We start from the raw sequence: 17277 nt of genomic DNA, 5'->3' as shown, positions 1-17277 counted from the left end.
GCTTAGGTTTAGATTTATTAATCTTGAGGCAATTACAGGCTTCGGTTTTGGTTTGCTTATGTAAGCAGCTGAACTATTAGAAACACCCTGTCTAATGGCCTCCTTGTTTAATTAATTTAACAGTAATTAAAAATTAATGTTTGGTAAACATTTTCCATGTTTCTTTAAGATTTTATTTATTTATTTATTTATTTATTTATTTGAGAGAGAGAGAGAGCAAGTGGGAGGAGGAACAGAAGGAGAGGTACAAGCAGACTCCACACTTAGCACAGAGCCCAACAAGGGCTTGATCCCACGACCCTGAGATCATGACCTGAGCTGAAACGAAGAGTTGGGTGCTTTAACCAAATGAGCCACTCAGGGGCCCCAAACATTTTCCATATTTTTACAGATATTTAAAATTAAAACCATTTAAAATAGCTACATAGTATTCCATCCTGTTAATCTACTATTGCTTATTTAGTATCACCCTGTTGTTTTCCTGTCTGGTGCAAATGGCTAGTAATTATTTCAAATAAGGAAGAATGACAGTGGAAAAAACAAACAACTAGGGAAGAAAGGAAAAATAGACACATAGAAATAGAAACCTATTAAAACAGTGATAGCAGAAAGTAGAATTTGTTTTGTTTTGTTTTTCATAGAGTCACATCCCCATCTTGCGGCATTCTAGCTTAATATTTTCCATTTAAGTTGAGGAACACACCTGGTTTTTATGTAGAAGGTTTCTCTCCCCTTGTAATATGAAGATAACTTATGTCATTGTCCACTAAAGGTCTTTTAAGTGGAATAAACCAAACTTGTGGGAAAGTTTGGTTAAAACAATGATCTAGCTCGATGGACATAGGTTTGATAAACAGGTTCAATTAGACATTACACTCTCAGCTCAATTTCATGTGGTAAATAGTAATGACTTCTTTAAGTGATTTTGATCAAGCCACAGCTGTGTAGCCTAGGTAGTAAGTTACCCTCAGGTGAAGATGTTTCTGAAGATTTAAAAGGAAAGGTGAACAGACCTTGGTTGAAGAAAGCCTTGCTATTCAAAGTGTAGTAGGTAGACCAGCAGCATTGACATTACCTAGGAGCTCATTTGAAATGCAGATTCTTGGGTCTCTCCCCAGACCTGCAGAGTCAGAATCTGAGTTTTAACAAGATCCTCAAGTGATTTGCTTGTACATTAAAACTTGAGAATCACTGAAAGATATAACACTTAATACTGGATTCTCTACCCTGACTGTGTAGTAGAAGCACCCGAGGAGTTTTTATTTTTTTATTTTTTTATTTTTTAAAGATTTATTTATTTATTTATTTGACAGAGAGAGACAGCCAGCGAGAGAGGGAACACAAGCAGGGGCAGTGGGAGAGGAAGAAGCAGGCTCATAGCGGAAGAGCCTGATGTGGGACTCGATCCATAACGCCAGGATCACGCCCTGAGCTGAAGGCAGACGCTTAACCGCTGTGCCACCCAGGCGCCCCCCGAGGGGTTTTTAAAAACTCTGTTACTTGGTAATAATTGAATAAGAATGGGGGGGCAGGGAGGGTATGGACAGGAGCAGTTTTTGGAAGTTGCTTGGTTGTTTTTAACAGCTGCCAGCGTTGAGAACTGTTGGGAGGAAATCTTTTCCTCTGCCATCTCAGGTTCACATGGTTGAATGTGAATTACCTGCAAATTACCTGACAATAGATATATTAACAGGAAAAAAGGGAGCTGTTCAGCAATGAGTTACTAGATAGCAAGAGATAAAGTTATAACCAACACCTAAGAAAAGGGGGATTAGGACTTCATAAAAGTGTGAAAAGTTCTGTTGGACTTTTTGAAGCTAATGGGCAGCTGAATTCACACTCTCTATGAAGGTCAGTCTTTCCCAATCAGGAAACTCCCTCAGTGGGGTGAGGGATGGAGAACCGTGGCAGCTGTATTTTCAGGAGGCTCTGCTTAAGTTTCTTACTTTATTATTTATTTCTTTGGCTGCTCATCAGATATTTTCTGTTTCAAGTAATTTTCTTTTTTTTTTTTTTAAGATTTTATTTATTTATTTGACAGAGAGAGACAGCCAGCGAGAGAGGGAACACAAGCAGGGGGAGTGGGAGAGGAAGAAACAGGCTTAGTGGAGGAGCCTGATGTGGGGCTCGAACCCAGAACACTGGGATCACGCCCCGAGCTGAAGGCAGACGCTTAACCGCTGTGCCACCCAGGTGCCCCTCAAGTAATTTTCATACTACTTTGGTTGGCTATTAATCCCTTCAGAACTCTTACTCTAGTACCATCACTTTCCTCTTCATCCAGGCTTAACACCTCTCCCTTTTCTAGTTCCCTCCCTAATCTATAGCTAAGTACTATGTACTGCACCTGCACAGTACTCTTAACATCTGTCCCTCATCCCCCTGCCTGTGCTAGTTAATGCACTTCTCCCCATACCTACCCTTTACCTTATTACCTTGTTTTATTTTTCATATATATTAGTGCCTATAACTCTCTCTCTCCAGGAGATGCTGGACTCTATTTATCACTGTATCCCTAGCTCCTAGAATACTGCCTACAAATGACTCTCAAATATTTCTTGACTCCCCCTCTACTTCCATCACTCAAGTTCATGCCTGTTAGCTGACATCAGTATTCTCACCATTCCCCAAACACCCTACAGATTCCTCCAGGAAAATCCTTAAGGCTCAGCTCAAATGCTAATTCCATAAAATCTTCTGTGTCCCATATAAGAGTGGTAATTTCATCATCAGAACTTTCATAACATAAAGATATATGACTTATTTTAAAAGACACTTTCAGGGGCACCTGGGTGGCTTAATCGGTTAAGAGTCAGACTCTTGGTTTCCTCTGAGGTCTTGATCTCATGGGTGGTATGATAGAGCCCTGCATTGAGCCCAGCTCCATGCTGAGCAGGGAAGATTCTCTCCCTCTGCCCTTCCCCCCCATTTACAAGCACTCTCTCAAATAAATAAATACATCGTTTTTTTTTAAAAAAGGCACTTTCATATGTCATTTAATATCTAGTCATTCAATAAAAATTTATGGAACACTTCTCAGGTTAGGCACTGTTAAATGACAGTAAGACAACATTCCTGCTCTCAAAAGAGCTGCTCTCAAGGGGAGGGAGATAGTCCTTTAAATAGACAATTATAATTCAGAAAAGTAAGTGAACCATGTGAGGGGTATGGGATTCTGCTTTTGGCCACTTGCCGTGTGAGCTCTGGCAAATTTGTTAGCCTTTGCAAGCCTCGGTTACCATATCTGAAATGGAGATGATAATAGTGCTTATCTCAGTGCCTTGTGATGGGGATTAAATAACAACAGTGAAGTGGTGAGTAGGTATCTGGCATGTAGTAAGCTTTCAGTAACCTCAGCAAATTCTATGATTATGTCTAATTCAACTTTGGAGGTCTGGAAAAGCTGCTTCGAAGAAGGGGCTTTGACACCGAACCCTGAAGGATGAGAGGAAATTAAGTGAAGGAAAGGAGGTAGGGAGGAGGGAGGAAGTGAAACTGTGCCCCGTAGAGTTAATGAGGTTCAAACTGTCACCAGCAAGACCCCCATGGACACCCTACTTCTTCCTGGGAATGTTAACCTGAACTTTTAGCGGCAAACAACGGGAGAAGCTCCACAGGCCTAGAGCAGTTTGAGACTGACCGCTGACGCACACCAGAGCAGAGGGACCACGGAGCGGCTGACGGTTACCTCCACCTCATTATACCGATAAAATCTCGGCTCAAGGAGGAACACAAGCTTCGTTAACATAACACAGGATCCCTGTGTAAGCATGTCTTCTAAATACGCCTGGGCAGCCTTATGCCCGCCTTTACATGCAGTGACAAGCTCCCCTTTCTGAATAGTCACCCTAATATTCAAAGAAACCCGCTCACCCCCACTTGGGGGTCCCTGCTTTGGAAGTGATTCCCCATGATCTCCTTATTTGCTGCAAATAAAGATTCCTTCGTGTGACAACTCCACCTGGCGTAGGCTCTATCTAACTCACGGAGGAGAGAACTCACATTAGTTTGGTTATGAAACGTCCCAAATAGAACATTCAGGTACAGAGGGCTTAAGACTTGTTTTCAGTTTGGAACCTGAACAAGAAAAAAGCATTCAGGTGTCCTTTGCAGCCTGGGCCTCCACTGGTGCTAAAACGGATTTCACACCTAAGTTTCATTTATACGTTGATGGCAGCCATGTTTCTGCCTTCACATCCCCATCACTGATAAGGCTTGTAACCCCTCTGTTTGCGGTGGTGTTGGGGGCGGTGAGGAGTATGTAAGGGGCTCAGGTGGCTGCTTCCAGACCAGGCTGTGGGTTGGGCAGGCAAGGAAACCAGTCACTTACAGTTATTCCCTTCCTTTATTCCCCTCTATCCAACCTTTCTACTGAATGCAGGAGTCCCCACTGCATGGTAAACAGACTCTTTATTTCACCCTCTATAGAACTCACCCTCTGCTTCCTTAGCTTACCTGTATCCTAGGGTTGTTATGTTAATTCTATCACACCTGGGGTAGAAGAGCAAAGCAAAAAAGAAGGGGCCAAATATTCCCAACTCCCTAACGCAGATTCAGAATATTTAACCCTCTGCCTTTGTGTAAAAAATTCTTGCTCCAAAGTTCATGCTCTTCAGTGCCGCCTCTGAGATCTGTTCCCTATCAATCTGATTCAATTGACGATATGCCCTTTGCTCTGCACATTTGAGCTACACAGGCATTCTTGTTCTTCTTCTGATCCACAAGCATGTTTTAACTTTATGGTTTTGGATCTTGCTGTTCCTGTAAACCTGGAAGGCTCTACTCCCAGCGCTTGTTATGACCAGCTCTTTCTCATCATTCGGGTGTCTAGCTCAATTAGTTTGGAGAGGTCTTCCTTGATACCGCTTTCTAGGACAGCACCTCGTGTCCCATTTCCCTGCTTTATTTTCTCCATAGCATTTACTACTATCTGAAATTATTTAACTACTTGACTGTTTCCCCCACTAGAATGTAAGCCCTGGGAGTGGTGACCTGTCATGTCTTCATCTCTATGGACAGCACATAGAACAATGCTTTGTACACACTAAGTGCTCAGTAAGTATTGGCAATAAATGAACAAATTTTTTTAAATGAAAGAGAGGCTCTAAAGGTGTGGTTGGTGAGCTCAGTTCTTTAGGATGTAAAAGTAGAAATCCAGAAAGAAATCTCTGGGGACTTCCATTCCATATCAGAGCCATAGACCAAGGCTCATGACTAAGGATTTCATAAAAATCTGGAAGGTCTATTATTTGCCAACCTCCTGCTATGTGCCAAGCACTGTATTCAGGAAGGGATAAAACGGTAAGCGGAAAGAGTTATGGTCCCAGCCCTTGAGAATTTCCAGTTTAGTCTTTCTGAGTTTCCTTGGATTTTCAGTAAACAGTGGTATGCTGGAGACCGCTGGAGACATACTGCAGGTATGCTTGCCACCTGCAAAACCCTATCGTTAAATTTTCAAGACTATTTCAAGTCAGTTGTTAAACACTGTCATTATTAAAAATCAAATTATATAAACTTACAAGTAAATTGTATTTGTAATAAAAACAAAAATAATATACATTCCAAACTTGTCATTGCCTAATTATTTTATAAATAAAGTGCTATTTTTTGTGCTCTTGAGGTTATTTATGTTGATCATACCTGTATGGGGGAGATACTATATGATGAGCACCTTTTCCCAACTCCGTGATCAGTGACATCACAATGGTAGCTTAGGAGTATATACACCATGGAGATTGGCAAACACCACGATCAGATCTTACCTACTCACCAGGCTCCCCCACCCCACTCACCACAAACGTGCACACTGCCAGCAACCTATCAAGGATAGAGTGTGTGCTGGCAGCCACCGAATTAGAGAGGTAGGATATCTAGGTCCTCCAATAAAGGGAGAAGACAAGCAGAACACTTGGTTTTGATCTGAGGAAGAGTCCTAGACTTACACTATAACAGTGTAAGTTTTATTTTTTATTTTTTTAAAGATTTTATTTATTTATTTGACAGAGAGAGACAGCCAGTGAGAGAGGGAACACAAGCAGGAGTGGGAGAGGAAGAAGCAGGCTCCCAGCAGAGGAGCCTGATGTGGGGCTCGATCCCATAACGCCAGGATCACACCCTGAGCCGAAGGCAGACACCTAACAACTGAGACACCCAGGCGCCCCTATAACAGTGTAAGTTTTAAAGTAAATTTCTAAAATACTTATTCTTCTATGACTTTTATAACTTTAGAATATTATCTTTAATAACTTATTTTGAAAATAAATGCCTATTTTGAAAACAAAAGCAGACCACTTATTTTTCAGGGCTTAAAAATGAATATAAAATATTTCAGACATATGGAAGCAATAATAACTAGAATCTTAAAGGATAATAGTAATAGAACAATCTACTGCTCCCCCCACCCCACCCCGGACTATAATAATGTGGAACTGGTAATTCACCACTGGCCAAACTATAGGTAATGGAAAATCACCGAAATGACATGCAGGATTAATGTAGTACTTCAGAAAGTTCAATCTGGTGACCCATGATGGGTGCTCAAGAAACAGGTTTTGCAGTAGTCCAGGAGAGCCTGAATCAATTTGAGAAAATACAGTCAAGGAAAAAAAATCGGATGTGGTGATGGACAAGAAAAAGTTACCAAGATAATTCCAAGGATCTGAACAAGTGTGACAGTGTCAGTGTCTGAATCCCTGACCACACCCCTACTGCTCCCTGCAGCCCCCGACACTGGAGAGGTTGTTAAAATTTAGGTTGCTGGTGCTCCACTCCCAGAGTTACTAAGTCAGTAGATTTGGGGGTAGAGCCTAATAATTTCCATTTGACAAGTATGCAAAGGCTGATGCTGCTGGCGGCAGGCCCACACTTTTAGAACTATTGCCTTACAGTAGTAGTCTGCTTATTTTGCTAAAGCTTCAGACAGGTCTTTGTTAAACCAGCAGGGGGAGACAGGTATAAAATTTTTCCTCTAAAAATAAACTGCCTTATAATACTAAAGCTCCTTGGAGTTACCATGTTGCCATGGAGACTTCTGAGCTATTTTGGAGAACAGCATGTAAGTTGGCATCAGGTGAGATAATTTTCTGGTGTTTATGTAAAAATGTATTTTTGTAAGACTAATGTCCAAATTCCTGCAAGCCCGCTCTGGGTAATAACTTGGAATCTGCAGTCACACAGGAGTCACACAACTCTGTCACAAGCTCTATGACTTTGGGAAAGTTATCTTCTCTGATCTTGTTTCCTCCTCTTTAAAATAGTCCCCGATTTATAGAATTGTTAGAGGGCTAAATATTCTTGGAACTTTAGTTGGCTGTTATTATTAAAATATTATTAAAACACTAGTTACTTTCAGCTCTTCAGCCTCCCCAAATTGTAGAAATAGTCCAGATTTGTTGCTAAGTTTGGTTTTTAATAACCAGCGCTCCCGTTATTCAGGTGAAGAATTGGAAACACCTGGAAGGTGATTGTTTTGTAAAATCCTAACCTCCCCATCCAGAATACCTAGGATAGGTGAGTTTTTATTAACATGCCCGGCCCAGAGAGCTCTATCTATATTTGACCTTCCTAGCCTTCAAAGCCCGAAGATCGGTAAGTGTGTTTTTTGGACCCAGAGTTGGGATGGAACAGAGCAGATGGATGCTGGCTTCATCTTGGCAGAGGACTCAAGCGGGGTCAGACCAGCCCACACCCAGCCCGAGCAGCCCCTTCCCTAGAGTTGGCATCTGCGGGGCATGCATTTGTGTGAAGAGAGTCGCGATCTGCGAGGTTGCAAGTTGTTCTCGTGTTCCGACGAATTCGCTAAACTTTGCGGGTGCCGGCCGCTTCCAGAGACGGGACACACCTGTCCGTGACCGTGCTGGTATTGGCGGGACACTGACACTAGCCTCGTGGCGTCAGCTGCAGGGGCTCCTCCCTGGAGAGAAAGCTCGGGCTGGGGCGGGGTGACGTCGGCGAAGGCGTGTCCAGTACGGGAGCAGTGGGCGGGGTCTGCGGGAAGGTGTGTCGGGGGCTGGTTGGGGGTGTGGGGGGCGGGACTGGGCGGCGGTGACGTCACAGGGTGGGGCGGGGCAGCTGGAGCCCTGTTAGGTGAAACGCGGCCCCCGCGACTGCGCTCACTTAAGGCGGCGAGCCGCACGGAGCAGCTTGTTTCTCAGCTCCATCCCGCGCTGTCAGTCATGTCCCTGAGCAGCAGCCTCTCGCGATTCCTCCGGACGCGAGTGCATTCTATCCTGAAGAAGTCCGTTCATTCGGTGGCTGTGATCGGAGCCCCATTCTCCCAGGGACAGGTGAGAACCGGGACCTGGCAGCGTGGGGTAGAACCTGGAGAAAGCGGGGGTGGGGTGAGGGACGGGGAGGCGAGAAGATGGGGAGAAACGGAGAGGGGGACTAGGTGGCGGGTTCCCACGATTGGGCATCGGGGGAGCACGTGGGGTTTCCCCTGGTAGAAGATGGGGAACGAAAAAGGAGATGGACGGGATCCTGCTTGCCCTGCGGGCAGGGGGCGGCGGGCTGGCGGGTCTCTGCGGCCTTTCTCCGGAGGAGCGAGAAAGTGGTGGGTCCCGCTTGGGGTGTTGGGGCAGGATTTCAGGGAGGGGCTAGAGGGGGAGAAACCGGTCAGAATACCCGGTGGAAAGTCGAGAGAGAAGAGGTTAAAGAGAGCGACCGAGGATTTAAGGCTTCAGGGTCCATTCTCATAAACCATTCATTGGCAGGGAAATTGGCGCTGCCGTCTCTAGCGGCGGGAGGACGGGAGGGGCTGTTTTGTTCTCTTCAATGGAAGAAACCTGCAGTCGTGGAGAGCTCCCTGCTGGAGAAGCCCAGGCTCAGGCCTCCGCCGGCCACACACACACACACACACACACACACACACACAGCCGAACACCAGATCTAGACCTGGCTCAGCCCCTTCCCCTGTCTTGGCCCCCCCGCCAGGGGCTTGGAGGTTGATTTGATTCCAGTAATTGTTTTTTGGTCCTTCCCTTGCAAGTGTTTGAAGTGAGCAGAACTCAGGTGAAAATAATAACAGGAAGGGCTGATGGTGTCACAGGTTTTCAGAGGGATCTGTTGGGAACTAAGTATAGAAGAGCACATTCCTGTATTTTTGTGAAATAAAGTGGTTTTATTTCTAACCCTCTTCCCTACATCTAACTGTGTAATTTATGTGACAGAAAAGAAAAGGAGTGGAGTATGGTCCTGCTGCCATAAGAGAAGCTGGCTTGATGAAAAGACTCTCCAATTTGGGTAAGTGGCTGGATTTTCGATGTCTGTGAGGGCTGGTATCGGACCCGTCCAGAGTCTCCTCTGCTATCCAGGGACTGCACAGTGTCTGCTTGAACTTGGGAAGCCTCTCGTCCTCCCTTGGATTCCATCTGCCTTTAAGATCTGGGAGTCTTCAGGCAAAGTCTCAGTCTTGTGGGCAGTAAAGAGAGTAACTGTGTGGAAGGCAAGAGGCGGAGTGAGGCGCGGCCCGAGCAAGCTGAGGGACTGCTGAACAACGCGAAGAATGCGAGTTGCCCCAGCTTTCACCGCTCAGTCAGCCTTTCCCTCTCAAGTTCTAGCTCTCTGAACTCAGGAGGTGCTTCTGATTCATCAGTCTAGCCGGTTTCCTCTCTTTATATCCTTGGTTTCCGCCCCAGGATGAATAGCTTTATATTACTGTAAGCAGAGCCTTGGATCAATGTTTCTCGAACTTCCCTGATTATGAAAATCACTTGGGTGGTCACTTGTTAGAAATACAGGTTCCTAGGCTCCTCCAAGGATATTGGCTCCGTACAAGCGCCCAGGTAATCTGCAGTCAAGTTGGTCTTGTAATGAGGCTAGTACTCTCAACCTACAGAACCTGACCCAAAGGTACATGCCATTTCATGGTAACAGAGAACCTTCTTTTGGTAAGAGGGCACCCAATTCCAGCTGTTATGATAGGAAGGTTCTTCCTTTTATCTAACCGGAATGTTTCTAGCTGCTGTTTAAGGCCATTTCCTCCATTCCTATTGGGACAATTCACAGATCTTCTCGGAAGCTGTAAGTGCAAAGGCACCGCAGCCGCGAGCTGAGCTGTAGGTGCTGCTGACAGCAGCGAATCGAGGGGAACTACAAACCCCGCCCCACTCTTGCTTTGAAACCTCCTCTGCTGATCCACTGGGTCCCTTCCAGGGGTGGATCATTTCCTTCTAAAACACAGGACGAACGAAGTCACCAAAGCCGCCTGAGGCTCTGGCTACCTCTAGATATGGCGTCTTTGGCTGGATACTCAAAACGCTTCTCTGTTAAACAATGACAGATTCTTAGTCGGTAGGGTCTCTTAATCCTTTTAATAACTCTCCAGGTTCACCACCAAAGATGAAAGAGAAATGAAGATTTAGTTTTAATGTGCCATCAGTTACCTAATGGGAAGAAGTTTCTATTCCTGCTTTAAAAGGCAGCGTTTTACACTGAAGACGACAATCTCTGGGAATCACTATTTTTTAAATACTGGATAAACCGGTGCAGCGTTTCTGATGAACTGGGCCTGGCCTTGCCTGAACTGTTCTACCTGCAGAGACTGACAAGAATCAATTTCAGCCTCTCACACAGGACGCGTTCATAATCCTCCGCTGAGGCTGCTGAATGAGGGGGAGGGGCGCCTCTGTGGCCGCTTCTCTTACTCAGGCTTTGTAGACCTTTCCTGTCCTAGCTCATGGTTTTTTTTTTTTTTTTTTAAAGATTTTATTTATTTATGTGACAGAGAGACAGCCAGCGAGAGAGGGAACACAAGCAGGGGGAGTGGAAGAGGAAGAAGCAGGCTCCTAGCGGAGGAGCCTGATGTGGGGCTCGATCCCAGAACGCTGGGTTCACGCCCTGAGCCGAAGGCAGACGCTTAACTGCTGTGCCACCCAGGCGCCCCTAGCTCATGGTATTTTTCCACTCCAACCTGGAAAAGCCATTCTTCCTTAAATCCTACTCCCTCAAATACCTCCTCTGTAAACTTGCAACCTAAAGTGATGGGGAAACTGCAGTTTATTTTGGTCTTCCCTTTAATTTTTTCAGATATTTTTAGTCTTACAATTTATATCCTTACCCTGTAGCTGACTGGTAGGCCAGTATCCCCAGCAGCCCAAAATAGAATCTCATTGCATATTAATAAGAGTGTGGCACTCAGCAGATTTGCAGCATGTGCTTTTGGCGAATCTCCAAAAATATGTGTTGGAGAAAAGTACCACGAGAAGTTTCAATTGCTCTATTGTGAAACAGTACTAAAGTACTAGAGCTTTCAAACAAGCAGCGTGGGTCAAATTTCAAGGCAGAGAAGACCCACGGAAAGGTAACTTTCACAAATCCCTTCGTTCCTTGCCTTCCGGTCTGATGTCACAGGCCGCTGGTGTTGCCATGGCATTGGTCAAACTTCCTGTTTTCTTGAATGAATGGATTTGACCTAGTGTCTGGGTTCGGTTTTCCCCTTTTTCCTGGGTTTCGTAGGGACGCACGGTTCCGCTGTCAGGTAACCCGTATGTGAGCACATGCGGAGGGCCTGGGAGGGAGGAAGAGGCCACTGCTCTGGCAAACCTCAGATTCGGTGCCTCTGCTCCCGGTTCTGGTGAGCGCTGGAAGCCAAGGTCATTGGCCCCCCTTTTCCTCAGAAGCTGAAGGAGTGTTCTGGGGGGAAAGACAGCTGTAAACGGAGGTGAACAGTTTGAGGCCTTTATCATTGTAATTAGGTAATTTGCCTCCGCTGTGGCGCCGAGAAGAGGGTTAGGGTTAGGAGGAGGCGCCGGTCCCTGAAACAAGTATTTCAATCGACTGCGGCTGGGACTGGGACGCCACGCGGGAGCTGCTCGGGTTCCTCTCCGCGAGGCTAGAGACCTTGGTTCTTCCGGTTCCATTTGGTGCTCCATCTGATGGCAGAACAGGAATCTCTTCGGTTGAGGCCCAGAGTCTGGTCTGCTCCAGGAAGCACCGACAGAGGGCCTGAGGTAGTTGAACAAGATGTGCGTCCGAGAGCTATTTGGTACCGGTTGATGTGCGAGTTCAAGGGTGTGTATTCGCTTTCAGCGGTAGGTAGAGCCTGTTAGCCTTCTTAGTCGTGGGCTCGGATGCTTGGGCCTGGCTTCCACCCTGCTTTCCCCTGAAAGTACCTCGAGCAAGCCCACATGTTTGTCAGCCTTTGTTTTGCTGGAACTCCCTATTGTACAACTGACCTATTTATTCTGGAAATACTGTTAGCAAAGACACCCCTCTCTTTTGAGTCTCTTGTTTCCATTGACTAGTCCTTCCCGGACTCCTTTCTGGGATCTTCCTCTTCTTCCCAACCCTTAAATGCTGACCCCAGTGTTTCTCCAAGTTTGCTCTAAGGAGCCTCCTCCGGCTCTCACAGATGTCGCAAACTCCACCTGTTCAAAACAAAATTCCTTATCTTCTTCGTCTAATCCGTTTCTCCTGCTGTCCTCCCGTTGTCGGTTTCCTGCTGTCACCCACTATCCAGTTACTCAAGTCAAACTCAAAAATGAAGACCATCGCAATTCTTCGCTCCTTCCCTTCCATCTGTTGATCACGAAGCCTCGTTGGTTTTTCCCCTCCTAAGTGATTAGAGTTCTTCACCATGATGGTGCTGCTGTAATTCTACCTCCTCGCACTTGACTGTAACTTTCCATTGGTATCTTTTGTCCCTTTCTTACCTTCCTTGGTTCACATTCTTCGCTGCCATCGGAGTGAGCTTTCTAAGACCGTTTCTCCTTTGCTTAGTCTTTCCATGGCTTCTTTTTACAAGCATCCATGCTTCTCAGTTTTGCCATTCGTATGCCATCTTTGCTAATTTGCAGTATTATTCACTTAGTATGAACCTTTAAAGCTAATTTAAAGAAATACATTTAAAACCTAGCCTGAACCTATAATCAATGAAATCTCAGGCTTGTACTAGATACATTTTTCTAATACACTTTTACTTAATACTTTCATATTTTGATATTTGTCTTTCGGCCACTAGGTTGAAGTGTAGAACACATGGCATCATTTGACCTTCATCTACCTCTTTAGACTTCTCTCCACCCACATTCTGCCTTATTTTCATTGCAGCGAGAGTTGTGGGCACTTGACCTAGGCTCCACCAATAGAAGCACGCATCCTAAACTTTGACTTGAAATTCAAGCAGGGGCAGCAAAGAATTCATTCTGTGATGGGCAGGGTGGTAACAGTGCCAGCAGTGGCTTCTGTCCAGGGTCATGGGGTCAGCCATGCCAGCTGCATGCGGTGCCTTTCCCTCGTAGTGGAGGTGATAGCAGCAATAGATCTTTCCTGGACCATCCTGCAGTGTGACTTTTGGAGCCATTAGCTGGTAGTGTGGCCTTTAACCCAGATATTGACCTTCTTAAAGATTCTGGGAGTTACCCAAATTGAAGGAATTGCTTTTCTGCTGTCATTGGCTAGACCAGGTTTCTGTTGCTTGCAGTTTAGAGATCCTGATGGACATCCAGTTTACAAATTCTGGTGAGAGAACAATTGCCATGTGGACTGGGATACTCCAAGTCCTCTCTTCTAGCCCCTCGATGATAAATTCTTGTCCTTTTGTTTGCTTTTTTCCCTAGTACTTAACCCCGTCTTCTCGTAAGTTAATATAACTCATTAGGCTACAGTTTCTTTGGCCTTTAGTTAATTTAGGACTAGATCTTAGTCTCTTTGGGTTTTAGCAGCTGCCTGTTCTCTTGGTGCTTTGATTTTCGAACCATCGCGTTCCTTAATGTGACTTCTGAAAACTGCCTCAAGTTTTAACTAAAGACCTTTTTAAGTTCTAGGCATGCCTGACTGTAGTAAACAGACCTTTAATGTATTACTGTGACTTAAATCATTTTCAATGTTCTAGAACTTAAGCATATATCTTAATAGGGTTACAAGACTGTATATATTTGTTAAAATTCATTAACTTAAGTAATATAAAGTATGCATCAAAGCTTTTTAAACATTTTCAGGTTTACTTTTCCAGGAGCAGCTTTCAGTCACTAAAACTATAACAAATTCTTTCACTAATTTCTATATTCAAAAAATTTGAGCACTGCTAAGGTTTGGGTACTGGGAATATAATAGTGGACAAAACAAAGCCTTGTTATCTTGGAGCTCTCATTCAAATGAAGGGTGGTTGGAAACAGACTTAAGTAAAACATACACTATGTCAGATGAGAATACTGTGGAATAAATGAAAGCAAGGGGTGAGGGATAGCAAGTATTGGGGATAGAGTAGGCATTGCATATGTAGTTGGGGAGGCCTGAGCAAGAAGGGGTCATGTGAGCAGACCTTTGGCAGGTGAGGAAAGGAACAAGGTGCGTATCTGGGAGCATTTCAGGCAGAAGGAACAGTAAGACCCAGAGACAGAAAGGTGCCTGGAATGTTCAGGGAGCAAGATGCCATTCCCGAGCTCTAGCCAGTGATTGCTACGTGGGAAGGGGAGGGACTTCAATTTTTCAAGAAAAACCAGAAATCTGGGTTTTTATGGGAGATTTAAGTTTTAATAAAAAAATACAATATATCCATACGATGGAATATTACCATAAGGAATGAATTTCTAATTCATGCTACAGCATGGATGAAACTTGAAAGCATTACATTAAGTGAAAGAAAGACACAAAAGGCTATATATTCAATGATTCCATTTATATGAAATGTCCCAAACAGGCAAATCCATAGGGACAGACAGTGGATTAGTTCAGGGACTGGTGGGGAGAAGGCAATGAGGAGTGGCTGGCAATGGGTGCTCGTTTCTTTTTGGAAGGGGATGGAGCTGTTCTGGAATTAGTAATTTGTTTAGTAATATGCCGTAGCAGAAGCCTACATCACGAATGGAGGTAAATATTTTTGGGATTTGGCAAATTTCAGTATAACCAATCTTTCCTTCTTAGAAAGGCAGCAAAGAATTTAACTTAAGCCTTTTGTTTCAAAGTTGTTTGATCCATTTACCGTGTTCTGGACATTGTGCTAGGCTCTTGCTACTGTGTCATTCTTAATTTGGTAAAAACAAATGACACCCATCAGGATGGCCAGTGTCAAAACAACAACAACAACAACAACAAATAAACAAACCCCAGGAAATAACAAGACTTGGTGAGGATGTGGAGATATTAGGACCCTTGTGCACTGTTGGTGGGAATGTAAAATGGTGTAGCTGCTGTCAAAAACAATATGGCAGTTCCTCAAAAAATGAAATATGGTTAACATATGATCCAGCAATTTCACCTTAGGCACATACCCAAAAGAATCAAAAGTAGGGGCTAGAAGAGATATTCATACACCCATGTTCGTAGCATTAAACACAATAACCAGAAGGTGGAAGCAAGTCAAGTGCCCATTGACGGACGGATAAAATGTGATAAACATATGACAGAACATCAGCCTTAAAAAGGAAAGAAATTCTGACATATGCTGTAACGTGGGTGAACCTTGAGAACGTTATGCTGTGTGAAATAAGCTAGTCACAAAAAGACAAATACTGTATAATTCCACTTACGAGGTACCTGGAGTAATCAGAGTCAGAGGGATGGAAAGTAGAGTGGTGGCTGCCAGGAGCTGGGGGAAGGGAGAGTGAAGAAATATTTTTTAATGGGTACAGAATTTGTTTTGCAAGATGAATTCTGGAGGTGGGTGGTGGTTATGGTTATACAATAATGTGAATGTGCTTAATACCACTTAAAAGTAGTTATTTTTATGTGTATTTTACCACAATATAAAGGAGAATTAAAGTAAATTAGAATACAGTGTGAATTAACAACAAGGTCGTAGCTTGAGGTTGTAGCTTTTCGGAGGACATAAATTTTTTTTAAGCACATGGCATTGTCATTTTCAGCTTTTTAGCAATTGTTTTGCTCTATAAATCTGAGAATGAACAAACCAAAGAAGTATGTCCTGAAGACCGTGAGAAACTTTCCCAGGCCCCACGGTCAGTCACAGCAGTGAAGAATCTCCTTTCTTGCCCGGTACCCCCTGATCCCTGGATCGGTGCAGTCAGCCGCCTCCTCAGCTCTTGGGGCCGCCGGAGAAACTCCGAGTGGCACCGTTGTAAGTGTAGGGTCTCCTACTTCTTAAAGCCCTGTGTGTTGCTAGTATATTCTCTCTCACATTTCCCATGACGGCTGTTTCAAGTCTTTACCCATAATCCTCACGGCCTTGTCTTTCCGACTCAGGCATGAACTCCCTTAACAGCCCTTTTCCCTGTCATCCCCTCCAATTAGTTGTCTTGACCAAGATTCTTTTACACCCTCAGGATGAGGGATCCAGTCCTCCCTGTATAAGGCAGATAGGATTGCAGATAGGATTGCACGTGATAAAAGCACAAAAAAACTGCGGTTTAAGAGAAATCCTTTCAGGGGCACCTGGGTGGCTCGGATGGCTAAGCAGCGTCTGCCTTCAGCTCAGGTCATGATCCTGGGGTCCTGGGATTGAGCCCCACATCGGGCTCCCTGCTCAGCAGGGAGTTTGCTTCTGCTTCTCCCTCTCCCCTCTGCTCCTGTGCCCGTGCCCTCCCTTGCTCTCCCACCCTGCTCTCTCAAATAAATAAATCTTAAAAAAAAAATCATTTCACTCTCCAGTAAACAGCATCTGGAGAGAAGTCCAGAGCTGGTTTGGCCACTCTGTTTTTAAAGTTCAGACCTAGATTCTTATCTTGCTGTTCTACTAGCAAGGCCTCTATCTAATGTCCCAGATGCTGTGGCCTCCTGTCTGGCAGCAAGGGGCAAGAATGGACAGAAGCAGGTAAAGCGAGAGCTTGTGCTTTCCCTTAAGGAAAGTTTCCGAGAAGTTGTGCGACACTTCTGTTGGCCCCAGTGGGTCACATGGCCACACCCAGTTACAGGGGAAGGTGGAGAGTTTAATCTCAATTCTAAGAGGTCGTGTTCCCAGCTGAAGTTCCGCTGTCTCTGCGGAAGAAGTGAAGAACAGATCTTGGACAAGGAACAAGCGGTTCCACCGCCTCCCTGTGCTCTAGAGCCTCTCTCTCCTGCCTTCTGAGTGTTCTTGTTCTAGCAATTATCCCTTCCTTCCCCTCGTTTCCCAACTTCTGACCCATCCCTTCAGTAACTAATTGCAGATATCACGGTCCTGCTATCCTCCCTCGTCTTTAAGTAGCCTTCCAGCTGTAGTCCAGTCGCTTCCCTTCAGAGCCACCATCCTGGCTTCTCCACGGCTCTTGCGCACTTTAACTTGCTATAATCTGACGTCCTGGGCCAACTCCGCCATGAAACTGGTTTTGCTGTGTCCTTGGACCTCCTACTGCCTCACAGGGTAGGCACTGCAGCATTCACCTTACTCCTCACTGCCAGCCA

The 17277-nt window shown here is 44.9% G+C and overlaps 1 protein-coding gene across 2 annotated transcripts in view; it reads left to right on the top strand.

The window, feature by feature from the left end:
- Positions 1-8057: 8057 nt before the first annotated feature.
- ARG2 (arginase 2) overlaps positions 8058-17277 on the top strand; it is a 29772-nt gene continuing 20552 nt past the window's right edge. For both annotated transcript variants that reach the window (XM_008700535.2, XM_008700529.2), the window contains exons 1-2: positions 8058-8285; positions 9168-9240. In XM_008700535.2, coding sequence (XP_008698757.1) covers positions 8175-8285; positions 9168-9240 — 184 coding nt within the window. In that variant the 5' untranslated portion in view covers positions 8058-8174. The remainder of the gene's footprint in view (positions 8286-9167; positions 9241-17277) is intronic.

The sequence above is a fragment of the Ursus maritimus genome, unplaced genomic scaffold, assembly GCF_017311325.1.
Source record: "Ursus maritimus isolate PB19 unplaced genomic scaffold, ASM1731132v1 scaffold_25, whole genome shotgun sequence".
Taxonomy (NCBI): domain Eukaryota; kingdom Metazoa; phylum Chordata; class Mammalia; order Carnivora; family Ursidae; genus Ursus; species Ursus maritimus.
This window is presented reverse-complemented; position numbering and strand designations above follow the sequence as displayed.